Below are 26,997 nucleotides of genomic sequence, written 5' to 3' on the forward strand. Positions count from 1 at the left end.
TGACAAAAATAACTTTATTTATGACAAGATACAGAGGCATTCACAAAATACCAATGAAAAATCATTTCTTGTTCACTTTCTAAGTCTCAGATCCTTCTCTTTGTTCCAGGAAAGAATGTCCTCTTCCAAACTTCTCATTTAGTTTTCTCAACATTCTAGCTACTTACTATCCAGAAAGTTTCTTTCCCTTGGACCTTTACAACTTCTCAAGTTTCTGTTCACACGCCCTGGCTTGGGTCATGTGTACTTCCTTCAGTGTTCCCTAGGGAAGGGCCTTGTGTGAAACTCATCCACTAAGCCCCTTTCAGTGTTTTGTTTGCTGATAATGCTGACAACCAGGAAATTTGCAAAGGGTAACATTCAGCAAATTAAACCCTTAAATCTTAAGGACGATAACTTCACAACTGAAACAGCAGGCTAGACAATGTTTTTATGACAATATTTTTGTGTGCAAAGCACACCATGTTTAACAAATTTTATACATAACCATATAAACAAATCCTCCAGACTATTCCCTAAAATGATTGTCATAGCCAACAAAAACAAAAAACAAGGTGGGGTGGGGGAGTTGCAGGAGTAGAAAGTGTGAGAAAAGGAGGGAGGGGATAATACTGTTCAACAAGAAATGTACTCATAACCTTACTTATGTAACTAATTCCTGTGTACATCACCTTTACAATAAAATTAAATTAATTTTAAAAAAGAAATAAATAAATAAAGAGAAAGGGCCCAAATCTGCAGCCCTCTTAGAACTGAAACAGTATAGGAAGACATTTGCATGAATCTTCCTGAAGATGTACTGCAGGCACGATCTGGCCTCAGTGAAGGGCTGACTCTAGCTTTTCTGGGGTAGAGAAGGATATGTTAATCGACTTGAACTCAGAGCCATGGCTCCACTTGTGGCTTTTCCTACCCAGGCTAGTTTCCAATTGTGATCTCCAGACCTCAGCCTCCCGAGTAGCTAGTATTATAGATATGAGTGACAGGTGCCCAGCGATTGTTTTTTAAATAAATATACAAACAACAACAACAACAAAAACCCTGACCCTTAGCAGGTCACATAAGTAGCAGCACCATAGGCATCAAAGGAATTAGAACATAGCAACATGGTTCACAGTCATGTATGCTTGAGAACATATACACTGGAGAATGTACTGAATGTAAATTAGAAGATCATGAAACTACAACTCACAATATGGGAAGGAAAACTATTTCCATAAAAGGGTTCGGTCTGAACTGGCCCAGCAAAATAACAAAGAGTATCACAGCAACACTGTAAACAACAAATATGAAAAAAGAAAACAACATGGAATACATAGCCTAAAGACTCTTAAGGGTTTTAGAAAGCCCAGGAATACATTTTATATCACAAAATGGTCCATATCGCCCAAAAATATCTTTGGACTGCACAGTAAAGTAGTATTTGTTGGAAACCAGAAACTGAGATAAAGTGCAGGCCATCGGGAGAGGTAAAGCTTTAATTTCTCCAATCTTCTTCCAAATCAGCTGACTGTTGGCGTTTTCATGGCACAAGAAGAGGTGGTAGCTCTCCACGGGAGCACACTTGGGGTTGATCTTGCTGATATTCCAAGTCAGGGCAATGCCCAGGGGTTTCAGCACCCATTTCACCTTCAGCTCAGCCTTCTGGGGAGGAAGTGTGTCTCGGCTCTTGTCTGCCAGCTCAGGGAGCGGTAATGGTGCTTCTGGGAGAGGTGGCAGGTGCTCAAAGGCATCTAAATTCTAAAGGCACATTTGTGAAGAGGTTTAGCAGGCTCATTGGGCGGGTCCTGAGTAGTCAATCACAGTGGTTACTAATCTAGTTCCCATTTTTCAGCCTTTTTACAAAAATTTTATAAAGGTGATTTCAAGAGGCTATGAAGCTGAATTCATGCTTCAGCATGAGGATACCATCAAAGGAAGTGAAGGTTTTCATAGTGTAAATGGTCACTAATCCAGAATGTGGTTAAAGTACATGTCTCATGCCTGTGTAAACTGTCAGGGCTTAAGTAGCCATTTCCCTTCACCCTCTCAACAGTGGCTATTTACTTTTAAAATGAAATTTCTTAATGTGCCAGACAAGAAATGTGTTTCATTTCTGTAGCTTTTGGAAAATTTATCTGAGTTATTTTACATGTGTGAACAAGTAGGCTCATAAGAACACATTTTAAATTGCTATTAAGGCTCATGCCTGTAATCCTAGCTACTCAGGAGGCTTAGATCTGAGGATCATGGTTCAAAGCCTGCCTGGGCAGAAAAGCCCATGAGACTCTCTTTGTCAATTAATCACAGAAAAAGCTGGGAGCTGGGAATGTGGCTTAGTGGTAGAGTGCTTGCCTAGCATGCATTAAGCCCTGGGTACGATTCCTCAGCACCACATAAATAGCCAGAGGTAGCACCATGGCTAGAGTGCTAGCCTTGAGCAAAAGAAGCTCATGGACAGTATCCAGGCCCTGAGTTGAAGCCCCAGAACTGGCCAAAAAAAAAAAAAAGGAAACAAGAAAAAGCCAGAAGTGGCACTGTGGCTCAAGTGGTAGAGTGCCAACCTTGAGCAAAAGAAGCTCAGGGACAGCACCTAGGCCCTGAACCAGCACAGTGTACACCAGACAGTGTAACAATCCCTTCCCACTCAACATAGAATGAAGATCCTATAAAGAGCATACCTCAGTTCCATTTTTGGCCATTGAAGTCTTTTCTTCTGAGTTTGAAACAGATTTGTGAGAAGACCCAAGGGTGACTTCTGGAATTTCTGTGAAGAAACATACAAAGTTTAAGAAGAAAAACTTAGGGCTTGGTGGGGCAGGGGTAGTGGTGGTGGTGGGATTAGTTTAGTGGTGAGCACTTGCCTACCATGCAATAAGGCCTTATGTTTGATTTCCAGAAAATAAACCACAAATAAGCATCTGTTAGAATTAAAACCATAATAAAGTCATTATTACACAGGAGAGACCAGATAAAGGATGGAAAAAGCAGCTAGGCATCCAGAGATATACAACTAATGAATAGCTTGATTAAAAGCACCTAAGCACTATTGTAGTCTTAAATCTTACATTCTCTCATAAGGTACAACATTTACAATAAGAAAACAGAGCAGCTATCTCCCAAGTGACCATACCTACATATTCAGGTGCTTAGTATATTCCAAGACTGAACAAAAAAAAACAAGACCCTGACTCTGGCAAAGTTATTCCAAAGGGCACAAAGTATTTGCTGTGGTTCAAAGGTAGAGCGCTAGCCTTGAGCTGAAGAGCTGAGGGATAGCACCCACGCCGAGTTCAAGCCCCATGACAAAAAAACATACACAAAAAAACAAAAACAAAAACAATCCACCACCACCACTAACAACAACTAATGCTCTACCACATTGAGCTACAGCCCCACTTCTGGCTATCCCTGCTTCAAACCACAACCCTCAGATCTCAGCCTCATGAGTAGCTAGGATTACTGGCATGAGCCACCAGTGCCCAGCTAGTTTTCTTTTCTTTCCTTCTGTTTTTGTCAGTCATGGGGCTTGAACTCTGGGCCTAGGCACTGCCTGTGAACTCTTTAGCTCAAGTCTAGCACTCTACCCTTTTGAATCACAGTGCCACTTCCAGTTTTCTGGAAGATGAGAGCCTTATGGACTTTACTGCATGGGCTGTCTTTGAACCTTGATCCTCAGGTCTCAGCCTCCTAAATAGTTAGGATTACAGGTGTGAGCCCAGCCTAGTTTTCATTTTTGATGGTTTTTATTCTTCGATAATGAAAGATGGTTTTGCTGAATATACAAATAAAAGTTGACAACTATTTTTTTTTTTTGGGGGGGGGGGAGGTCCGGTCGTGGGGCCGGAACTCTGGGCCTAGGCGCTGTCCTTCAGCTCTTCAGCTCAAGGCTAGCGCTCTACCACTTGAACCACAGCACCACTTCCAGCTTTTTTTTTCTTTTTGCTTATGTGGTGCTGAGGAATCGAACCCAGGGCCTCATACATGCAAGGCAAGCACTCTACCACTGAGCCACCTTCCCAGCCTGACAACTATTTTCTTTCAGAGCTTGGAACATTGTTTTCATTTCTTCTTTGGTTTTAGTTTCTCATGACAACTCTATTATTCTAGTAGGTTTGTCTTTATATGTGATTTGTCACTTCTCTCTTGCAACATTTAACCTTCTTTATTCTGTATATTTCGTGCTTTCAGCATAGTATGTGTAGAGGGTATTTCTTAAATGATCTTGTGGTTTTGATCTTCTGAAAGCTTCCTGTGCCCAAATGACCTCTGTTGTGACTGGTTAGGATTGCAGCTATTATTGTATCTGCTATATATACCTTTAGCTTACACCTCTTCTCCTATACCCACGGCTCAGGTTTGGCCTTATAATGGTGATCTAGGGGCCCTTACGTGTACACTCAGATTTTATTGATATGGATGTTTGAGGCAACTTGTTGCCTTGATTTTTTTCCCCCTATTATTTGGGTTTCTCCATTGAGACTTGATCATTTGAGGCCAAATTATTGAATTCAGGGGCTTATTTCATTTTTAAATGAAATTTTAATTTTAATTTTATTTCATTTGAAATAATATTTGATCTGGGGCTTGAACTCTGGGCCTATGAGCTGTCTCTGGGCTTTTTGTTCAAAGCTAGCACCTACCACTTGAGCCACAGAGCCACTTCCAGCTTTTTCTGAATTTATTGGAAATAAGACTCTCATGGACCTTCTCACCTGGGCTCACTTTGAACTGCAATCCTCAGATCTCAGCCTCCCAAGTAGCTAGGATTATAAGCATGAGCCACTTGTGCCTGGCGTATATAACATTTACAAGGAAATACACATTAGTGGTTGTCAGGGGTTAAGGATCATGATAAGGAATGGGTGGAATAAAGGGTATGTGTCAGGGACCTTGTGGCAATGGAACAGCTCTGTACTTTGTGGGGCAGTCACGTGAGTCTACACTTCATACAACTGTACAGAATTTTGATATGCACCTGACACACTTTGGCTTCAAAAATGGGATCAGTGCATCTTAAGTTTTTACGCTTCCCCTTTTCTTAAAAAAGAGTTAAAAATCCTTTACCTGTGTTGCTGTTGAACAGGTCTTCTGATGTTAAGTCAATAACAAAACCAAGCTTCCTCTTCCTGACAGCCTAAACAGTTGTAAAACAAAAAACAAGTAACTTGGGTTTGATTTAATAGCAGAAAATGTTTTTAAAAAGTGAAACACATGTACATTTTTATAAACCTTTGTTTCTTAATGCTGAGTCTGAAACACAGAGCCTTTTGAATGTGACCCATTTCTCTATCACTGAGCTACCCCCTCTCTAAGTTCTAAATGAACATTTAAAAGCTAGAAATTGCACATTCTTATAGCTTAATTGAGCACTACTATAGAAGAGAAGTTCTTAAAATTACTTCATAGCTTTTGAATAGGCAACAAAGACTGTAATGGATCTGGTACACGAGCCTGGTTGGGAAGTATATTTATCTGCTATGTGGTTTTCAATGTGCATGCTGGCTTGGAACTTGGAACTACTCCACTGTGTCCCAGGAGACAACGAACTCCACTTTCAGGAAACAGCCAGTGAATGAATGACAAAACTAAGTCATTCACATGCATTAATAACAAAGATCCTGGTTCTAACATATTCAAATGAGCAATGTTCAAAGACAGTGTAATTGTTACCCACCCTAACTTGAATTTCATCATTAGATGAGTTGCTGGAATTGTTTGATGTAATTTTTCTAATATCTGAAAGAAAATTATTAAAGTATGAATACATTTGGCAAGATTATTGAGCTATTAAATATTTATGGACTTCAGAATATATGGATGCTGAGACACAGGAACAATGGGGATGCTAATTAACTGTTGATTGCGTAACTGAAATGACTAGATAGACAGAATTTGACAGTCTAGTATAAAAAAAGTTAATTTGAGGTAAAAAATATTTTATTTTGCATAATTCTGTATCTCTCTTTTTGAAAATTCATCTGAAAATTATTTTAGTATTTGAATAAAATAAGCTTGGAATTGCAACAAGGCCTTATTCAAGGTAGCTTTCAAATAGACTGTCATACTTTCTTCCTGGGACCAGTAGGAAGCCACCCACTGTGTTTGCTTCTACCTCACTGATTTAAAACTATGGAGACAATTAAGTAGCTTTGTTAAGTGCAACAAAGCTTCCTGAAATTAAGGTCCAAACATTCTAATACATCTAAAACATAAAACGAAAATAGGGAATTTCAGGTAAGAAACTGGACCAAGCAAGATGATGATTTAAAAATAGAAGAACTAGAGCACTAGAAATGTAAAGTTTAAAAAGCAGAAGTAATACTGGGTGCCGGCGGCTCATGCCTGTAAGCCTAGCTACTTAAGAGGCTGAGATCTGAGGATCGAGGTTCAAAATCAGCCAGGGTAGGAAAGGCTGTGAAGCTCCAATAAACTGTGGCTCAAGTAGTAGAGTGCTAACCTTGAGCTGAAGAGCTGAGGGACAGCACTTAGGCCCAGAGTTCAAGCCCTATGACCAACAACAACAACAAAAAAACAACAACAAAAAAATCCACAGAAGTAATGAACAAACTTTTAGGTCTAAAATAAGAGTGTATGATATCCTAAGGCTGGCCACGGTGTCACATATTGTAATTACTCAGGAAGCTGAGGTAGGATGCTGTATTTAGATAAGATCTCATTAAGACCTAGCCTAGGGCTGGGAAGATGGCTCAGTGGTAGTGCGCTTGCCTTGCATGCATGAGGCCCTGGGTTTGATTCCTCACCACATAAGCAAAAAGAAAAAAGCCGGAAGTAGCGCTGTGGCTTAAGTGGTAGAGCGCTAGCCTTGAGCTGAAGAGCTGAGGGACAGCACCCAGGTCCAGAGTTCAGGCCCCATGACTGGACACTCCCCCCCCCCCCCAAAAGACCTAGCCTAGATCCTTTTGTTTCCTTCTAAAGAAGATAACTTGTAGACAAAACAAACCACCACTACCACCAACAAATAATTAAAAACAAAGCACATGCAAACCATTATGCAAATAAATCATAAAATAATTACACAAACAATAAAGAAATGAAAGATTATAAATAAACAAATTTAAAAGAGAATGTCAATTATATTAAGGTATCATTTCTTGAGGTGTATGTATAAATCAGAACATTGGAGTGGACTTTGCAGTTTTTAAAAAGATACTCATTGTTTTAAATATTTAAGGTTTCTATTTGATAAGGTTATATTCCAATTAACTTAAGATACCTGTTGGATCTGATGTAACTGGAGTTGTTATATTAGGACTCTCCACAGAAATCAACATAACATCATCGTTACTAAAATGGTAAAAAAAAAAAAATGGAAATAAACTAAACATGCAATAGTAGGCTGTAAACATGTAATTAGTAGTTACAATTCTTCTCCAAGTTAATATTTCATAACATGTTTTAATTAACATTTTGTTTAACTGAAATTTTTTTCTGTGGGCCCTAGGGCTTAAACTCAGGGACTTGGTGTTGTCCCTGAGCTTTTTTGCTCAAGGTGAATGCTCTATACCACTTGAGCCACAGCTCCAGTTCTGCTTTTGTTTTTTTTTTTTGCCACTTTCCTGCCCAGGCTGCCTTCAAAACTCAGATCTCAGCCTCCTGTGTAGCTGTATAGCTAGGATTACAGGCCTGAGACATAGGTACTGGGTTCTTACTCCTTCTTTATGAATCCTTTAATTTTTAGCTGATACTGAGGTTTGAACTCAAAAGCTTTGCGCTTGCTCAGCATGCTTATGCCTGATGCTCTACCATTTGAACCACAATTCCTGTCTGGCCTTTTCCTAGCTAATTGGATATGAAGTCTCATGGACCTTCCTTTCTTCCACTTTACTGCATTCTATATTCTCTCATTCTTGCTGTCTCTTTTCTCTTTTTTTTTTTAAATAGATCTGAGATGGAAACTTGATCTCCATATCTGACACTTTCGTTCATTGGTTAGCATTCTACCAAGTGAGCCATTCTTCCAATCCTTACAAGGCTGGTTTTATTCTTTTCTCATTTTTTAGTTGGGACTCAAACTTAGTATCTTGATGTCTCAAACAAGGGTATACAGTGCTATTTTAAAAAAAGGTCTTCACGGGGCTGGAAAGGTGGCTCATGGTAAAGCGCTTGCCTTGCATGCTTGAGGCCCTGGGTTTGATTCCTCAGCATCCATAAGCAAAAAAAAAAAAAAGCTGGAAGTGGTGCTGTGGCTCAAGTGGTAGAGCACTAGTTTTGAGCTGAAGAGCTGAGGGGCAGCGCCCAGGCTCAGAGTTCAGGCCCACGACTGGACCCAAAAAAAAAAAAAAAAAAAAAAAAGGTCTTCACTTTTTCATTTCTACCAATAGAACACTGTTTTCAATCTTTGTTACTTTATGTTTGAGAACATGCAAAAAACATCCCTGAGTGCTACAAAGACTCAGAGATCTGACTCTGCCTGCACCACAGCAGCTGCTTCACGGAAGCTTCTTGCCTCAGAACCAAAATAGGAACATCAGCATCATGGAATGATCAGGAAAGCTTGTGAAGAGTCAGTTCTATGTGTGAAATGCCCAGATACCAAGAATCTACTGAGAATGCATAGATGTGAAACATTTCTCCATTGTCTTACTGCATCTGGGGATGAGCAGTAATTAGGGAGAGGAAAGGCAGTGTTCCTGAAACAATGTTATTGTTTTATTCATTTACATTTGTTTACGTATTTTTTTCTTTTTAAAACTTGTGCAGTAACGGAACACATAAAAAGTAAAATGGTAAGACATTTTAAGTAGTCCCGAGTCTTTTAGAGGACATTAGAAATTAGAAACTTCATAACCCACTAGTCAACTAAGTTAACATGTTCACTGAAGTTTGAAAGCACCATGGTACGACTTTTTTTCAACATGAAAGGAACTGAATGAATGTTTCATTAATCATTTACCAGATGTGGGAAATACTAAGACAACTCATGACTTGACCCATTCACACTGTTAGTCATTAAAACAATAATAATGGCTTTAGAGAACCAATTTCCTTCACAAGGAAGCAAAAGTGTTCCTGCGAAGATGAACTGTTCGGCTATCTTGCTTCATTGAGAAATGGCTCTATTTATAATCATATGTTTAGATTTTAAAAATTATGCATTTTAACAGAAATGCCTACCTTTTGGGAACGAACTCCACACAATCTGGCGGTGAATTCATCCTTCTACTTGCTTTAACAGGTGCACAGTTCACAGAAGTTGTTCTTTCATTTGGATTATCAACTGACTTTTGATTCTCACCCAAAGTCATAGTTTCTGCCTTTGAAGTCTAATAAATGCATGAAGGAAAAGCAGTTGAGTGGAGGGTAAAACTAATTATACGTGAAATTTCATAGAAAATACTCTCAAAATATTCTTGCCTATGTATGGCAAAATATTAAATTATAGGTATTTAAATTACATGTATTTATATGTACATTTAAGATTTTATGTAGTTATTATGGCTGATGAATATTCTCTGCCAAAATGAATTTTAATGAACAACAAAGTAATAACTTTCTAGCTTTCATGAAAAGGAGAGAAAATTAACACCCAGGTCATTAGGAAACATTTTAGTTCTATTAGCTTAAGTTTCAGGAACTAGAAAATAACAAAACAAGCCAGGTGTTGACGTCTCATGCCTATAATCCTAGTTACTCAGAAGGATGATATCAGGATTGTGGTTCAAAGCTAGCAGCCACAGACAAATCTGACTCTTTTCACTGATTAACCAACAAAACCACCACTGGAAGTGGAACTATGGTTCAAGTACCAACCTTAAGTGAAAGAGCTAAGGGACAGTGTCCAGACCCTGGGTTCAAGCCCAGGTACTAATACTTCTGCCTCTCACCACCTACCCACCGCCACCCCACATCAAACCTAAAACCAAAACAAAACGAAACATTTTTATTTAAGTTATACTTCTAATAAAGACCACATTTTTACCTGGTGAACTTGTTGAAAACTGTGGCTGAAACATTCAGTTCACACTTATAGCACTTAAAATATATGTATACATTAACCAATTTATAAGAATCTACTGATAGCACAATAGTGGATAGCATGAACAATAAAGTAGACACATTAAGGCAGAATTCTGAAATGATATATATTCGATAAGCATATTTTATCTGAAAAATGTGTTAAAACATTGGAAGAAATAGTTATATGGTTTTATATATATGTGCATTATATATAGTATATAGTAATAATCAGTAAATATATACTAAAAATATACTAATATTCTTTAAAGATTCTCTTTTTGCCTAGCAATATATTCATCTTATATAATCCTACTTAAGAGTCACCAACCTCATGTGCTGTGGTACTGGACAATGCCTCTGGCTCCAGACAATTTATCTGATGTAATACTGTTTTAATACGTCTCTTTAATCGTGATATTTTCTCCTGGAACAAAGAAAAATTTAACTATCAAACCACAGTATTAAAGAGAGGTACAGGAAAAATAATTTGCTAAAAAAATCTTGTGATACTTAGGTATCTACTCAGCAGAAGATTGCAGGTGTTCAATTGGCACACATTTTTACCTGAATATTTCAATCTATGTATATTTTTCTTTTTAAAACTTGAGTAATAATGGAACACATAAAAAGTAAAATGATAAGACATTTTAAGTAACTAGTCCCAAATCTTTTAGATGACGTTAGAAATGAGAAACTTCATAATGCACTAGACAACTAAGTTAGCCTGTTCACTGCAATTTGAAAGCACCATGGTACTACTTTCTTTCACCATGAAATTCACACACAACTGCAGAATCCACAGATATGGAGAGTTGACATTAAAAAAAAAAAGACTTAAATTGGATTTTTGTGCTTGCAAGATACTCAAGAGTGGAAGAGACTGGGATTTCACGTCCACATAAGGGAGGCAGAAGAGGATCAAGAGTTCAAGGCCAGCTGGGTGCCTGTAGCTCATGCCTATAATCCTAGCTCTCAGGAGGCTGAGATATGAGGATCAAAGCTCAAAGCCAGCCCGGGCAGGAAAGTCTGTGAGACTCTTATAAACCATCAGAAACCGGGAAGTGGCACTGTGGCTCAAGTTGTAGAGGGCTGGCCTTGAGCTGAAGAGCTAAGGGACAGTGCCCAGGTCCAGAGTTCAAGCCCCATGACTGACAAAAAAAAAAAAAAAAAGAAAGAAAGAAAAAATAAGAGTTCAAGGCCATCCTGGATACATAATGAATGAAAGATAAAATATAAAACTTTTTTTATTTGGTGCCAATTGTGGGGCTCAAACTCAGGGCCTAGGTGCTGTTTTCTTTAGCTCTTTCAAGCAAGGCAAGTAATCTACCACTTGAACCATGCCCCCACTTCTGTTTTTTTGGTGGAATTTCATGGGGGGATTTTCTGCCTGGGTTGGCTTAGACCCTGTCCTCAGATCTTAGCCCCCAGAGTAGCTAGGATTACAGGCATGACACACCAGTACATGGCTGTGAAAAACTTTTAACACAAATCAGCAAGTAACCCCAGAAGAGTAAAATAAAAAAATTTCCTAGAGCATTTGTAACAAGTTACTGACGTCCTAATAAAAGATATATTAAAATTGAAAAACTACCAACCAGGCTGAGCTCATCAAGAGATGTAGAGTTCTTAATAGTTCTAAGAGTATTTCTCAAGAGACAATAAGCAGCTGACAATAATAAACTCTATTCTCAATGCAAACTTAAATAAGTCCTGTGCCCAGGAATCAAATTTCGAAGTTCCTTTAATTACTTGTCCTTCATAAGACACTACCAAGTTCTATTTTTATTGGGATCCAAGCAGTGCTAAGGATCGGATTCAGGGTTTCACGCAATTCAGGCAAGCACTGTAATACTGAGCTATATCTCAGGATCCCAAATTCATGTTTTAAAACAAAATTAGAGACTTACGAAGAGTTGAACAGCTAATGCTTCATGTTTACTCTTGCACTGTGTCTTCCCAATTCGGTCATTCAATTCATTCAGTTTGCTATCAAATAGTTTGTAATCTATACTATGTACCTCCTGTCGAATCACATGTCTGACCTAGAATCATTAAAAACAAAATAAAACACAAAACACTTCCAGGTTTCAGTTTTAAGAGCAATTTTATTTCCTACTTTTAAAAATAGCTGTCATTATTTACCATAGCTAAGATATGGAACCAACCAGATGCCCCTCAGTAGATGAATGGATCAAGACATTCTATGCCTCCATCAGAAAGAATGACATTGACCCCATTTGTTAGGAAATGGAAAGACTTGGAAAAAATCATATTAAGTGAAGTAAGCCAGGCCCAAAGAAACATAGGTCCCATAGATTCCCTTGTTTGCAATAACTAGTATATATCTGAGAAAAGCAGAAATGGTCAGATAAGTTGATGTTAGGCAAAATGAAGCCCAAGATAAGGACTCAAATGTTTTTTCTTTCTTGCTGTTGTTTCTAACATATTTATAAGATGATTTCTTTGTTGCTTTGTATGTCCCTCCTCCATGGTATAACCCCTGTTTCTCACTGTATTTGATATAGGTATAATTTGTGGAGGGGAAGGTAGACCCATTGCAACAATGAGATATACAAGACATTATGTCGAAAAACGAATTGGGGGTGGGGGATGGGAAGGGATAGTAAGGGGAAACAAAGGAGGAGGTAACAATGCTTGATAAATGTACACATGGGGCTGGGAAGGTGGCTCAGTGGTAGAGCGTTTGCCTTGCATGCATGAGGCCCTGGGTTTGATTCCTCAGCACCACATAGGCATAAAGAAAAATGCCAGAAGTGGCACTGTGGCTCAAGTGGTAGAGCGCGAACCTTGAGCTGAAGAGCTGAGGGACAGCGCCCAGGCCCAGAGTTCAGGCCCCACGACCGGACCCCCACCCCCCAAAAAAGAAATGTACTCATTACTATAATGAAAAATTGCACGTTACTTTTATGTCTGTATTTATTTATATTATTATATATCATTAAGTTTTGGAAAATGAGAAAATCAATAGAACACACCCAATATTTATATAGACAAGTTACAAATGAAATTTATTTTGACTGCTTTAGCTTTTTAACATCCTGATTGTTCTATAATATATCACACATAACTATGAGATTATATTACATGTCTCTTTTTTAATGACCATAATTGAAAGCTAGTATTTCATTAAAAAAGAGCTCTCCTATGAAAAACAGAGCCCAGTGCAAATGTTGGATGATCTACAGTTAAAGAGATCACACAATTTGAGATCTACCATCAACAAACTACATGGTCTTTGAGAAGTTACAATTCAGGTTTTTTCCCTTGTCTACTGATTGGTAGAGGATCAATAAATGTTTGCTGCATGATGATAGCTAAGTTCTTTGCCAGTTGTAGGGCTTGAACTCTGAGCCTGGGGACTTTCCCTGGACTTCGGTGCTTAAGATGAGTACTCTACCACTGGAGGTTTTGTTTTTGTTTTTTAGTTTAGAAGAGATAAGAGTCTCAGACTTTCTTGCACCTGCTGGCTTCAAGCTGTCACCCTCAGATCTCAGCCTCCTGAGTAGTTAGCATGACAGGTGTGAGCCACAAGCAACTGGCTTATAATTTTTTTAAATAACAAATAAGGTGATAATGAGACCGTTGCATAAAAACTAATGCTCTAATTCCATTAGTCATCTCTACTATGTCACTATAAAAAAATCAGCCAACTTCTCATATTTTTTACTTATCAAAACCAAGTATCTGAAGCACGTATTTAAGCCCCATCAATTTACCAGTTCTAGTATTGCTGTCTGCTTATCCAGAGCTACACAATTATTTCCATTAATTGGCTCTGAAGTTTTCATGCGTTTAACATTTTCTTTGTTTTCTGAAAACATCCTCTTCTTTTGATTATGGCCTGGAGGAGATAAAGATCAGCAATAAGATTCCTTCTAAAGAAGGAAATAGGAATTCTCTTAATTTATGGCCCCATTAAGTAAAAAGATAAGCCAAATAAATGACAGTAGCATTTTTGTTTAAAAAAAAAAAAAAGAATGTATCTACATAAAAACAACTCTACAAACTGCTTGTTTTTTAAATGGGGGCTAACTTAGGGATAGCTCTGGTGGCAGATATACTCCTTTCATAATTTTTACATAAAGCTGGGTGCTGGTGGCTCCCACCTGTCATCCTAGCTGCTCAGGAGGCTGAGATCTGAGGATTGCAGTTCAGAGCCAGCCTGAGCAGGAAAGACCGTGAGACTCCTATCTCCAATAACCACTAGAAAACAGGAAGTGGAGCTGTAGCTCAAGTGGTAGAGCGCTCGCCTTGAACCGAAGAGCTGAGGGGCAGCACCCAGGCCCAGAGTTCAAGCCCCACAGCCGACAAAAAAAAATACTTTTTACATAATACATAACAGCTGAATACGGTGATGTAGAGGCAGATGCAGGAGGACTGAGATGACAGAGATCCTTTCAAAAAAGGAAAAGCAAATCAAAAGAAAAAAGACACAACCAATAAATCCTCTAGTATTCTTATAAACAGATACTTAGGCCAACATATTCTTAGTAAGTGATCTTATTTTTAAGGAATTTGAAATTTATGTTATCAAATGACTACTTTGGTAAACTAAATAAAAATCCTATGAAATTGATATTTTCTACGTCAAGGGTCAGGGACCTATTTACCATGGGCCATTTGGATACTTATAACATCATCTGAGGACTATACAAAATTCTCCCTACAGGCAAATGAGCCTTGAGTATCCAGTGAGAAACACTGATGTCTTTCCTATCAACCAAATGATTTTGAGGGGCTCATCTGTTAAATCCACTTCAATAGCAAATGTAAATACCTTACTATTTTAATGAGATTTACCACTGAAGTGGTAAGAGTACCAGCCTCGAATGAAAAAGCCAAATGAGTGTGTCCAGGCCCTGAGTTCAAGCCCTAGACTCCAACCCACACACACCACCACCACTACCACTACTCCCACCCACCACCAACCGCCACCAGCAACAAAGTCCACAAACAAAATACTTTTAGGTGATTGTCATCTTTTACTGTCCTGTGGTACATTCCTTACTTGTATATTTGAGCTTCAAAATTTCTCAAAGGAAATTGACTTTTAATTTCACCAACAGATTCAAATGTAAATACTTACTGTTAATACAAACAGTGTCAAGTGATGAGTCTGCAGGCTTACAATTTGAAATGTTGACAGTATGGGGTCTACAGGGTTCTTCAGTCTTCGAATTGGAAGCAGCATAGTTGCTGGTGCTGACTGAACTGACCAGGTTAGGTGTTTTCTCAGCTGGCACAAAACAGGAATCTACACTTAAAATGCCATTTTGCCTTTTCTCATGAGACTCTGAATTGGAGTTTCTTTTTAAATTGGAAATCATTTTATCATTTCTCTCATTATCCAAGGTGTTTTGAACTATACCACTCAATACGGCAGGAGGACAGCAAGTAGATTTATTATAATTCTCTTCATATTCAAAAATGGATTTTGTTCCATTTGCCTGGTCTTTACAATGAGTTTTGTGTGTTTTCTGTGAAGGTTTTGTCTCCTGTACAGATAATTTGCTGAGGGAATCTATTGCTTTTCTTGGCTTTTGATAACGACATGTGACTTGGGCAGCAACACTTTCCAATCTTGTTTCTGAATCAATAACTTCTTCTAGTGGTTGTATATTCTTAGGGTGCACATTTTTCTGTGAAAATACTAGTTTTTTGTTAGACTCCAGTGAGAAACTACCATGTTCAGAATGCCTGTATTTGCTATTTATAACCACAGTACTTAAATTCTCATTACCAGTTGGACTATTATTCCCCATAGTTTTCTTCAGAGTGTCAACATTTCTTGGCTTATTCAGGACCTCTATTTGCTTCCGGCAACTTACAGGCATTGTTTTTTTTGCTTTTAATATCTTCTGTTTAATTTTACCTGGACTTGCCATCTTCATATCCTAGAATTTAAGATATGGCATTTAAATGTATTTCTTCACTGAATCAAAATTATTCATTGACAGGTGGGCATGAATGGTTCATGCCTGTAATCCAAGCTACTCATGAGGCTGAGATCTGAGACAGTTTGGGCAAAAAAGTCTGTGAGGCTCTTATTATCAATTAGCAAAAAAAAAAAAGATTAAGTTTCATATGTTCATAACGTACTCTGTATATCATTACATTTTTCTACAAACAGTAGCTCCTTTTTCTCAAGCTTTCTTAAGGCCAAATTTCCAAAATTAGTGGTAGTACAGGAGGAATTACCACTAGTCAGGAATAAGAAAGCATGAAGATTCACAAGATATCAGGTCAAAGAGCATGCTAATTTAATAATATGTAAGTCTCAAAATCTTTAATGAACATAAGACAGATCCTAAAACTTAAGATGTCAATAAACTATCCAAAACCACCCGAATAACTTTTTCATTTCATACTTCAAGCTTTTATATATCTTTTATTTTAAAAAAATCACTAGATAAGGAACATTTACAAGATTTGTTAAGATCCTAAGGTTGAGATGAATAGACAAAATAAGTAAATACAATAAATCATATTAAAAAATCCTGACAAGTGCTCAAGTTTGGTAGCTCATGCCTGTAATCTCAACTACTTGACAGGAAGAGATTGGGAGGCCTAAACCAAAGGAACTGAGGTTGTGTCTCTCAAATATAGCACCAAGCACAGAGCCTGAGTTCAAACTCTCAATACCACCATAGGACCTGACATGTAGAAATGACATAAAACCAAATAGTACCAACGAATATTCTAATCTACCTACAGAATTTTTCCTATATGACTACATTGTGTCTTCAAGAAATTCTTTATTTCCCAGAAAGAAAACAGATGAGCATGGCTGAGAGATGTACGTGTCTCTATATATACACTTATGTAAGCATACATAATAATACATTCATCAACTTTTTTCTTTTTGGTGTTATGGGGCTCGAACTTAGGGCCTGGGCACTGTTCCTGACCTTTTTTGCTCAAGGCACTTTGAGCCATAGTGCTACTTCTGGTTTTCTGATAGTTGACTGGAGGTAAGAGTCTCATGGACTTTTCTGCCTGGGCTGGCTTTGAACTGTGATTCTCAAATCTCAGCCTCCTAAATAGCTAGGACTACAGGCGTGTGCCCCACACCTGGCAACTTTGTCTTTTAATTCAGGGGACCAAAAGCAGACCCTTGACAAGGTATGAAAGCTCTCTATTGGTAAGCTACTCCCCCATACTCCATTTTTTTTTTTCTTTTTTGCAGGTACAGAAATAGCCGGGATAATACCAATCATGACTGGCTTAATTGGCAACTAAGATACTCCTAAACTAATAGTGTTATATCTTGACAAACCTCTTGTAAATACAAAACATATACTTTGTTCTCTACTATACTGACCATGGACTGACATGACTGGGTGGAAAACCAACCTTGCATTCCTACAATTAATCTCATTTCATGTGATGATACAAAAATCCCTCCTCTACACTTCTGTTCTCAAATTGCTAATATTTTCCCCTCTAGAATCATGAGGGATTGCTCTGAAATTTCATTTCTTGTGACGTCTCCTTTTGGTATCATGATAATACTGGCCTCAAGTATGATTTGTGAATTGTTCCTTCTGCTTCTTGGACAAATTTGTGCATTGGTACCTTGAAATGTATAACAGAAGCTGGATATGGTGGTAGACATCTATAATACCAACACTTGGGAATTTGAGATGAGTTTTTCATGAGTTCAAGGCCAGCCTGGACTTTATAGTGGACTATGGTATTTTCCTGCAATGTCTTTCTTATGGAAAAATACTGTCACCAGTATACTGTGTATTCTGCCAGGTATGGTTATTAGTACCATGACCTCAGCACTTGGAATGCTAAGAAATTTGAATTTCAGGCCAGACTGTACTACAGAGAAACCATTTCTCAAAAAGAGAAACACAAATGAGATCTTGTCTCCAACAAAAATTGTTCATTCTGCCGGTGATGGGCTGAGTGTTGACAAGATGTCACTCCTAAGTCTAGTTGAAGTGTTTGAGTCTTGTGATTTTTGTGCTAATCTGGCTAGTTTTTACCAACTGTGAAACTAGTGCATCATCAGTCAATTGTATTTCCTCCTTCAATTCTGTCAGTGCTTCCCTTATGTACTTAGTTGTGGTCACTAAAAGTTTATGGGGACTTGATTTTTTTTTTTTTTTGCCAGTCCTAGGGCTTGAACTCAGGGCCTGGGCACTGTCCCTGCGCTTCTTTTGCTCAAGGATAGCACTCTACCACGTAAGCCACAGTGCCACTTCCAGCCTTTTCTGTTTATGTGGTACTGAAGAATTGAACCCAGGGCTTCATGCATATTAGGCAGACACTCTACCACTAAGCCACTTTCCCAGCCCAAGACAGAAGGAGGGGGGGGAGAGATCCATTTTTTTCTCTCTCCAATTATACTTTGCTCAATGTCTCATTCCTTTTCCTGTATATTTTAATTGCCCTAGGGATTAGGAGTGTTTGTGTGTGTGCATGCACACACACATACACACATAAAAACTCAGGGCATAAAAACTCAAGGCCTGCTGCTCTTGCTGGGTGTGGCTTGCTTTCTTACACTAGGAACACCTTCACTTCTGTTTTTTTCCCCAGATTATTAGAAATGGGTCTCAGATTTGTTTATAGAGGCTTGACTCTGAACCTTATTCTAAGATGTATTAATACATGCATATGTATGTACAATATAGAATTTTAAGTAGCTGTAGAAAAGTTTCAGTTCAACAAGGTAGATTAAAAGCACAATGCATCTTTATCAATGTCAGCCATTCCACTGTTCTCCCCTATCCTTTCCCATTCCCATTCATATGGCTCCCTTCTTTTTTTGTCATCATGGGAACTGAACTCCGGGCCTGGCCACTGTCCCTCCGGCGCTCTTCAGCTCAAGGCAAGCACCCTACCACTTGAGCCATAATGCCACTTCCAGCTTTTTCTGCTTATGTGGTGCTGAGGCATCAAACCTAGGGCTTCATGCATGCAAGTCAAGTACTCTACCACTGAGCCACCTTCCCAGCCCTATAGCCACACACACACACACAGACACAGACACAGACACACACACACACACACACACACACACACACACACACACACACACACACACACACACACTGACTATAATGACTGTATTCACCCTCACTTCTCTATTCATCTGCCTCTATTCCTCTTGACATCCCCCCTTCCCGACAAAACATGTTTTAGCTTTCTGGTAGTCATTTGTTAAAGTGCTTATTAGTTGTTTAAGGAGTTACATCATTACGGTCTTCCTCTAGCATTCCTCACTCTGTGTATAGCCCCGTTTATGATTTCATGTTTATAATTTGCATCTAACTTCCACATAAGGAGACAATATGTGTTGTTTATCTCTCTAATTCTGAGTTATTTCACTTAAGGAATAAATTTCAAGAGGTATGCCAGTTGCCAAGTCTGAACCAAATACAAACCAATTAAATAGACTCATATTGAAGCAATAATAGTCTCCCAACAAAGTCTGTCTCCATGGATTCACAGCTGACTTCTGTAAGAACTTTAAAGAAACTTTTCCATAAAATAGAAAGGGAAGTCACTACCAAACATTCTATGAAGCCACACAACCCCAAAACCAGACAGGGACCCAACCAAGAGAGAATTATAGACCAATCTTTTCCATGTAACATAGAGCCAAATCGCCTAGATAAAATACTTGCTAACCAAATTCAACAATTAAAAAATCATTCACTAGTATCAGGTTGCTTTTATCACAGAGATCCAAGGCTGGTTTAATACACTTAAAAGTAACAGCACATTGTATTAGATTCTTTGTATTAGATTCTTTTTTAATGGTGTTAAGTGGTATCATTTTTAAACCCAATTCAATTGCATTAAAATTTAATTTTTTGGTTTTGTTTTCCTTCTTGGTATTTGAGGTTTGAATTTAGGGCCTCATTTTTGCTACCACCTGAGATTTGAGCTAAGGCCTTTTTAAAGTCATTTTTTGGATAAATGCTCATGTTTGCTTGGAGCATGATCTAATTTTACACTTCAGCAAAGCTGAAGACAGAGACAGTCCACAAGGTGTGGCTACTGGTTAAGATTGGGTCTCAGTATCTTTTTGCTAAAAAGTGCTCTTCAAGATATACATGACTCCCAAGTAGCAGAGATTAGGAATAGGAGATACTCAGGTCAAAGCAATTGTTTAAAATGTTTACAACTTCAACTAATTAATGATGTCTAATAGTTCTTCAGGATAGTCTACCTAGGTAATTGTGTCACAATTGCTTTCTTGCCAATCCTGTTTCTTTTTTGGTCTTAATGCCTTTACTGGAAACTCCAGTATCAGGGCTTTATCTTTTCCATATCTGAGAAAAGCACATATTTCCACTTTGTTTTCTCTGTTTGTATTGGGCATTAAACTCACCCCCTAACATTTTTTGCTCAGCTTTTGTGCTCATGGCTGGTGATCTACCACTTGAACCATATCTCTAGTATAGCTTTTTGTTTGGAAATTTTCTAGTAATGTTAAAATTCTATGCATTTGACCTTTTCTTATACCTAGTCTAAAAATACGAAATAGAAAATCCCAGAAGTAAATGATACACTTTTTTTTTTGTGCCAGCACTGGGACTTGAACTCAAGGCCTGGGCACTCTACCAATTACTTGAGCCACAGCTATACTTCTGGTTTTTATTTATTTTTTGGTGGTTAATTGGAAATAAGAATCTCACAGACCTTCCTGCCTGGGTCGGCTTCCATTTGGCTTCCTAAGATCTGAGTCCTGAGTAGCTAGGATTACAGATGTGAGTCAGCAATTACCTGGCTGTTGTTTTCTTTTTGTGACAATCCTGGGGCTTGAACAAAGGACCTGGGTGCTGTCACTAGCTCTTTTGGCTCAAGGCTAGTGCTTTAACACTTGAGCCACAACTCCACTTCCAGCTTTCTGGTGAATTGGAGATAAGAGTCTCATGGACGTTCCTGGCTTTGAACCCTGGTCCTCAGATCTCAGCCTTCTGAGTAGGTAAGATTATAGCTGTTAGACATGGATGAAGTTTTAGATTGCACGTGATTCTGAGAAGCACGATGAAACCATGTGCTCTCCCACTTAATTTTTCCCGGGACAAGAATTATCCTTGATCCTGTGTACCTGCCCAACATACTCTATCTGTTTTAAAAGCCATATGGGTTAGGGGATGTCATATGGCTTTGTGCACGTGTGTGTGTGTGTGTGTGTGTGTGCGCGCGCACGCGTGCGCACTCGCGCGCGTGCACGCATATATACATATTGGTACCTGGCCTTGAACTCACCCTCGCTTGTTTTTTCTGCTCAAACCTCACTTTATGCCAGTTCTGGGGCTTGAAGTTAGCACATGGGTGCTGTGCTTGACCTTTTGTGCTCAAGGCCCCACCACTTGGGCCATACATCCACTTCCAGCTTTTTGCTAGTTAATTGGAAGTAAGAGTCCTGTGGACTTTCCTGCCCTGGCTGGCTTCAAACTATACTCCTCAGATCTCAGCCTCCTAAGTAGCTAGGATTACAACAGGTGTGAGTCACCTATACCTGGATGAACTTTTTTTCTTTTTTTTTTTTTCCAGTCATGGGGCTTGAACTCTGGGTCTAGGTACTGTCCCTCAGCTCTTCAGCTCAAGGCAAGTTCTCTACCAGTTGAGCCACAGCGCCACTTCTGTTTTTTGTTTTGTTTTGTTTTTTTTCTGGGTAGTTAAGAGTCTCACGGACTTTCCTACCTGGGCTGGCTCTGAATTGTGATCCTCAGATCGTAGCCTAAGTAGCTAGGATTACAGGGGTGAGCCACTGGCACCCAGCTTGAATTTTTAAATAGATATAACCATTCACATTTTATCTATCTTACTGTTAATTTTATTCTTCAATTTCAGATTTATCAGCATAAATTTTTCATAGTAGTCTCTATTTACATTTACAACCGACAGTGCTGCTTTTCTTTTGTGATAGTTTAGTGAAATTTTCAAAGCACTTACTCTGCCTTGTTAGCTTGGTATTAACAGTGTTCCATTTCATCATTGTCATTATTCCTTTCCACTCTGGTTTTGATTGGTTGTTCTTGTTCAAGTGTTGAAATAAAAGCCCATTTTTCTCTTTTCAGGCTCTTAATTCAGGGCCTCGTGCTTGTTCCACTTGCGTGTACAGCTGGTGCTCTACTACTTGAAGCATTCTTCCAGCCTGACTTTTTGCTAGTTATTTTTAGAGATGGAGTCACACAGATTTTTCTGCCGGGCTGGCTTCAAACAGATCCTCCAGATCTTAGTAGTTAGGATTACAGAGACAAATGCCGTAATAGGTAATGGTCAACAAATAAGACCTTTTTAGAGACCCATTTGTGCCATGTAACAGTTAATCCCAGGAACACAAATTATTCCATGGACTAATAACAGCAGCATTATATAAACACTAGGAGAACGTTGCTGTTACATTAGCAAAGTTTATCTAAGTACTAGTACAAAGTGAGTAAAAGTGTTCTAATGAAATACAGGTGTTACTTGCCAGACTCTTCAATGCCTACTGGCAATTATCTTAAACTAATTTCAGCAACTTATTTTCTAAAAACCTGTTAAATACACTCCCACATCCATTCATTCATTTAAATGATACGGACTAAAACCAAAGCCATACGGATGCTGGACAAGCCCTCTACCAATTGAGTTGTCCCCAACTCTTGTTGTTTGTTTTTATCTATGATAGCCTATGGTTTAAACCCAAGTCCTTACAAATGGTGGAGGAAGGCACTTTATCACTTGACTGGCACTTTAGCCCTCTATTTTATGGAACTGGGCTAGATCCTAATGAGGAGCTGGAATTCTTTCTTACACAGTATTTTGTACTGGAATTATCAACCTAACCTTGGTACTGGAATTATCACCCTAACCTTGGTCTTCCCTAAATTGATTACAATAGTACATATTATCATTTCTTCAACCATTACTCCTTTGTTTTTTTGCCAGTCCTGAGGCTTGAACTCAGGGCCTGGGCACTGTCCGTGAGCTTCTTTTGCTCAAGGCTAGCACTCTACGACTTGAGCCACAGCACTACTTCGGGCCTTTTCTGTTTATGTGGTAGTGAGGAATGGAACCCAGGGCTTTATGCATGCTAGGCAAGCATTCTACCACTAAGCCACATTCCCAGCCCTACCATTACTCTTTTAATATTGTTTAAAGACCATCTCTCTTAACCAGGCACTGGTGGCTGATGCCTGTAATCCTAGCTACTCAGGAGGCTGAGATCTGAGGACTGCGGTTCCGAGTCAATCCAGGCACGGATTAACCTCCAGAAAAACAGGAAGTGGTGCTTTGGCTCAAAGTGGTAGAGTGCTACACTTGAGCAAAAGAGCTCAGGGACAATGCCTGGGCCCTGGGTTCAAGCCCCACAACCAACAACACAAGAAAAGATAATCTCTTTAACAATTCTTCCAATGGGAGAATCACCACTGGAAGCCAATTTGGGCAAAAGTTTAAATTGGGCATGGAGACATACACCTGAAATTCCAGTAATAAGGACATATGGTGGTACTAAAGACTGATACAAGGTACAAGGTGGATAAAACAAGAACAGAAAAATTCAAGATGAATCCTGATTGCAGCAGTCCATGGACCACATACATCTTTTCAATAATACACTGCTCATGCTCTTCTGTTGTGACAGAACTCAATTTTGTGTTGACATAGTCTGCAGATACGTGGAGATAATACTGAGAATTAAGTAGATTAATGAGGTTGGATCCCACAAACACTTCTAAAAATGAGTAAGGTATAAGCAAGCTAGGATGAAAGGCACAGCTCACAAGAACTGAATTCAGTGTATATACTTGGTGCTTCATTTAGATGCTTCTTTTGTGTTTTGAATAGGTTTTATCTCCATTTCCTCTGCAAATAGGAATGTCACAGATCACTAAGCAGCCACAGGTGTGACAAAATCCTAACGAAACCAGTTTAAAGAACCTGGCGCCTCATGCCTGTAATCCTAGCTACTGAGAAGCTCAGATCTGAGGATCACAGTTTGAAGCCAGCCTGGGTCGAAAAGTCCGTGAGACTGTTACTTCCAAATAACCAACAAAAAAACCTGAAGTGGAGCTGTACTCAAATGGTAGAGTGCCAGGCCTGAGTGGAAAAAAAAACATGCCTAAGTTTGAGGCCCTGAGTTCAAGCTCCAGTACTGGTACAACAAAACAGAACTGAGTTCCAGTCTAGAATAAGTTTACATAAATTGGTGTCAAATTCCTCTCAGGGTAAATGATAGGGCAAATATTGAATGCAAGTCTGTGGAGATAACCATCGTAGGGATGCTTTTAGTGGGAAATTTGAGAACAGGAAGCAGTCCTGTTGGAAGGCAAGGCATTGTTAAGAAGAACGATTTTCTTTTTTTGGTAAAAATTAATGGTATAGGGCTGGGAAGGTGGCTCAGTGGTAGAGCACTTGCCTTGCATGCATGAGGCCCTGGGTTCGATTCCTCAGCACCACATAAGCAAAAAGAAAAAATCCGGAAGTGGCGCTGTGGCTGAAGTGGTAAGAGTGCTAGCCTTGAGCTGAAGAGCTGAGGGACAGCGCCCAGGCCCAGAGTTCAGGCCCCACAACCGGACCCCAAAAAAAAAAAAACAAAAACAAAATTAATGGTATACAAGTCCAGAACTCAATGATACACATTTTCAGAAGAGTTGCCCTGACTGTGCAGATTTAAGATGGTGGCATGGGAAAGCAGAATGGCAATTAGTTGCTTCCTCTGCTTATTAGCCCCACAGTTGAATCTGATCCTCCAAACTGCACTCGCGAGAAATTGGTTTTGTTGCATGTTTTTCTTTAATCATCACCAGAATAAAGGGGTCAGGCCTGGGAATGTGGCTTAGTGGTTGAGTGAAGTTCTGGGTCGATTCCTCAATACCACATCAACAGTGGTGCTGTGGCTCAAGTGGTAGAGTGCTAGCCTTGAGCAAAAGAAGCTCAGGGACAGCACCCAGGCCCTGAATTCAAAGCCCCAGGCCTGGCAAATTAAAAAAAAAAAAAAGAGGTCCACTCACAGCATCCCCTACAGGGGAAATCTCCTCAGAGGTGCATGGATATGTGCGCTTTTTCGCAGATTCCTTTTTGCTTCTTCGCGGGGTGAGGGGTCTGACTAGAGGTTTCTGCAAGCACTGAACCACTCAGACTACACTCCCAGCCTTGAATGATTAAAAGTCCCCTAGTACCTCTGATACTCCACCTTGAATGACTAAGTCCCTGATACTCCACCTTGAATGACCAAGTCCCCTAGTACCTCTGATACTCCACCTTGAATTGACTAAAATCCCCTAGTACCTCTGATACTCCACCTTGATTTGACTAAAATCCCTTAGTACCTGTGATACTCCACCTTGAATGACTACTCCACCTTGAATGACTAAGTCCCCTAGTACCTCTGATACTCCACCTTGAATGACCAAGTCCCTAGTACCTCTGATACTCCGCCTTGAATGACCAAGTCCCCTAGTACCTCTGATACTCCACCTTGAATGACCAAGTCCCCTAGTACCTCTGATACTCCACCTTGAATGACCAAGTCCCCTAGTACCTCTGATACTCCGCCTTGAATGACCAAGTCCCCTAGTACCTCTGATACTCCACCTTGAATGACCAAGTCCCCTAGTACCTCTGATACTCCACCTTGAATGACCAAGTCCCCTAGTACCTCTGATACTCCGCCTTGAATGACCAAGTCCCCTAGTACCTCTGATACTCCACCTTGAATGACCAAGTCCCCTAGTACCTCTGATACTCCACCTTGAATGACCAAGTCCCCTAGTACCTCTGATACTCCGCCTTGAATGACCAAGTCCCCTAGTACCTCTGATACTCCACCTTGAATGACCAAGTCCCCTAGTACCTCTGATACTCCACCTTGAATGACCAAGTCCCCTAGTATCTCTGATACTCCACCTTGAATGACCAAGTCCCCTAGTACCTGATACTCCGCCGTCGGCCAGAAAGGACCCCGACAGCCCGCCAGGGTCCCCGGGGTGGGGAACCGTTCGCGGGCGTCTCCGGGTGCGGAGCCGCTCGCTCGCGGGGGTCCTCGGGGCGGGGACCTGGCCGCGGGGTCTCCGGGTGGGGAAACCGTTCGCGGCGGGTCTTCGGAGTGGGGGCCCAGTCGCGAGGCTATCCGGAGAGCGGGAACCGTCCGCGGGGGTGTCCGCGATGGGGGCCCGCCAACGCTCCTCCGACCCAAGAACCACCCCGCGGACGGCTTCCTGCCACAGCCGGACGCCTCGCCGCGGAGCTCGGTCTCCACTCGGCCCGCCGCCGCGAGCGCCGCGTACCTGCGCCGGCCGCGTCCGCCGCCGCCGCCGCCGCCGCCGCCCTGGCCGCACCGGGTCGAGCTCCTCAGCCGGACAAAAGGACGCTCCGCGCTCCGGACGCCGGGGGTGAATCTCCCTCTGCCCACGCCCCCCGCAGGCTCTTGGCCAATGGCAGCGCGAGCTGGAGGCCGCGCAGCCAATCAGGAGGCCGCGTGCGGAGAGGGCGGGGAGAGGCGCCAAGTGGAAGCCGACTGCGGGGCGCGCGGCTGCGGCCGGGGAGGTTTTCTTCCCCCTCAGGCGCCGCCGCGGGTCGAGCCGCGCGGAACGGAGGCCGGTGGGGGGGGAGTCCGTCGGCTTGCCCGCCGTCCGGGGCTTCAGAGCCGCGAATCAGACGGGCCCAAGGAGCCCGGCGAGCGGTAAGGCCCCGAGTTCGAGTCCCGGGACCGGCACCTCGACATGGAACACCAAACAGCGGATGGAGGCGCCACCCGTCGTGTTCGAGGGGCCCCTGAGAAGTGTCCGACTCGGAGGCGTGGGCCCGGCACCCCGAGTTATCCCTGAGGGCCCCCCCCCCACCGTCCCGCACAGAAACTTCGAGAAACGCAGAGCAGGCCCAGCTGGAGGCCTGCCGCTCTCCGAGTGCGGTCGGCGTGGGGGGGGGGGCTCTGTCGAGTCCGGGGGTCGGTCGGTAAACGGGGTGCCGCGGCTGGACGAGCGGGGGAGTCGCCGGCCTCCCGCCGGACCCCGCGGACCCTGGCGGGCCGGGGCCTGGCCGCCGGACCCCGCGGGC

At 40.9% G+C, this 26,997-nt stretch overlaps 1 protein-coding gene across 4 annotated transcripts; it reads right to left on the reverse strand.

Moving 5' to 3' along the window:
• On the reverse strand, positions 1 to 26,997 carry Atf7ip2 (activating transcription factor 7 interacting protein 2). 4 transcript variants are annotated; one of them, XM_070003494.1, is made up of 11 exons: positions 26,229 to 26,997; positions 15,068 to 15,875; positions 13,698 to 13,822; positions 11,868 to 12,002; positions 10,289 to 10,384; positions 9,118 to 9,266; positions 7,217 to 7,287; positions 5,657 to 5,718; positions 5,047 to 5,116; positions 2,661 to 2,746; positions 1 to 1,740 (listed from the first exon to the last, which is right to left on the reverse strand). In XM_070003494.1, the coding sequence occupies exons 2-11, from the start codon at positions 15,870 to 15,872 to the stop codon at positions 1,321 to 1,323; spliced, it is 2,019 nt and encodes a 672-aa protein (XP_069859595.1). In that variant the 5' UTR covers positions 15,873 to 15,875; positions 26,229 to 26,997; the 3' UTR covers positions 1 to 1,320. The 4 variants fall into 4 exon arrangements, with proteins under 4 accessions (XP_069859595.1, XP_069859597.1, XP_069859598.1 ...); XM_070003496.1 differs by lacking the exon at positions 26,229 to 26,997 and adding an exon at positions 21,907 to 24,322; XM_070003497.1 differs by lacking the exon at positions 26,229 to 26,997 and having other exon boundaries at positions 15,068 to 15,217; positions 15,854 to 15,875.

The sequence above is a fragment of the Dipodomys merriami genome, unplaced genomic scaffold, assembly GCF_024711535.1.
Source record: "Dipodomys merriami isolate MVZ:Mamm:240054 unplaced genomic scaffold, mDipMer1.0.p SCAF_60, whole genome shotgun sequence".
Taxonomy (NCBI): domain Eukaryota; kingdom Metazoa; phylum Chordata; class Mammalia; order Rodentia; family Heteromyidae; genus Dipodomys; species Dipodomys merriami.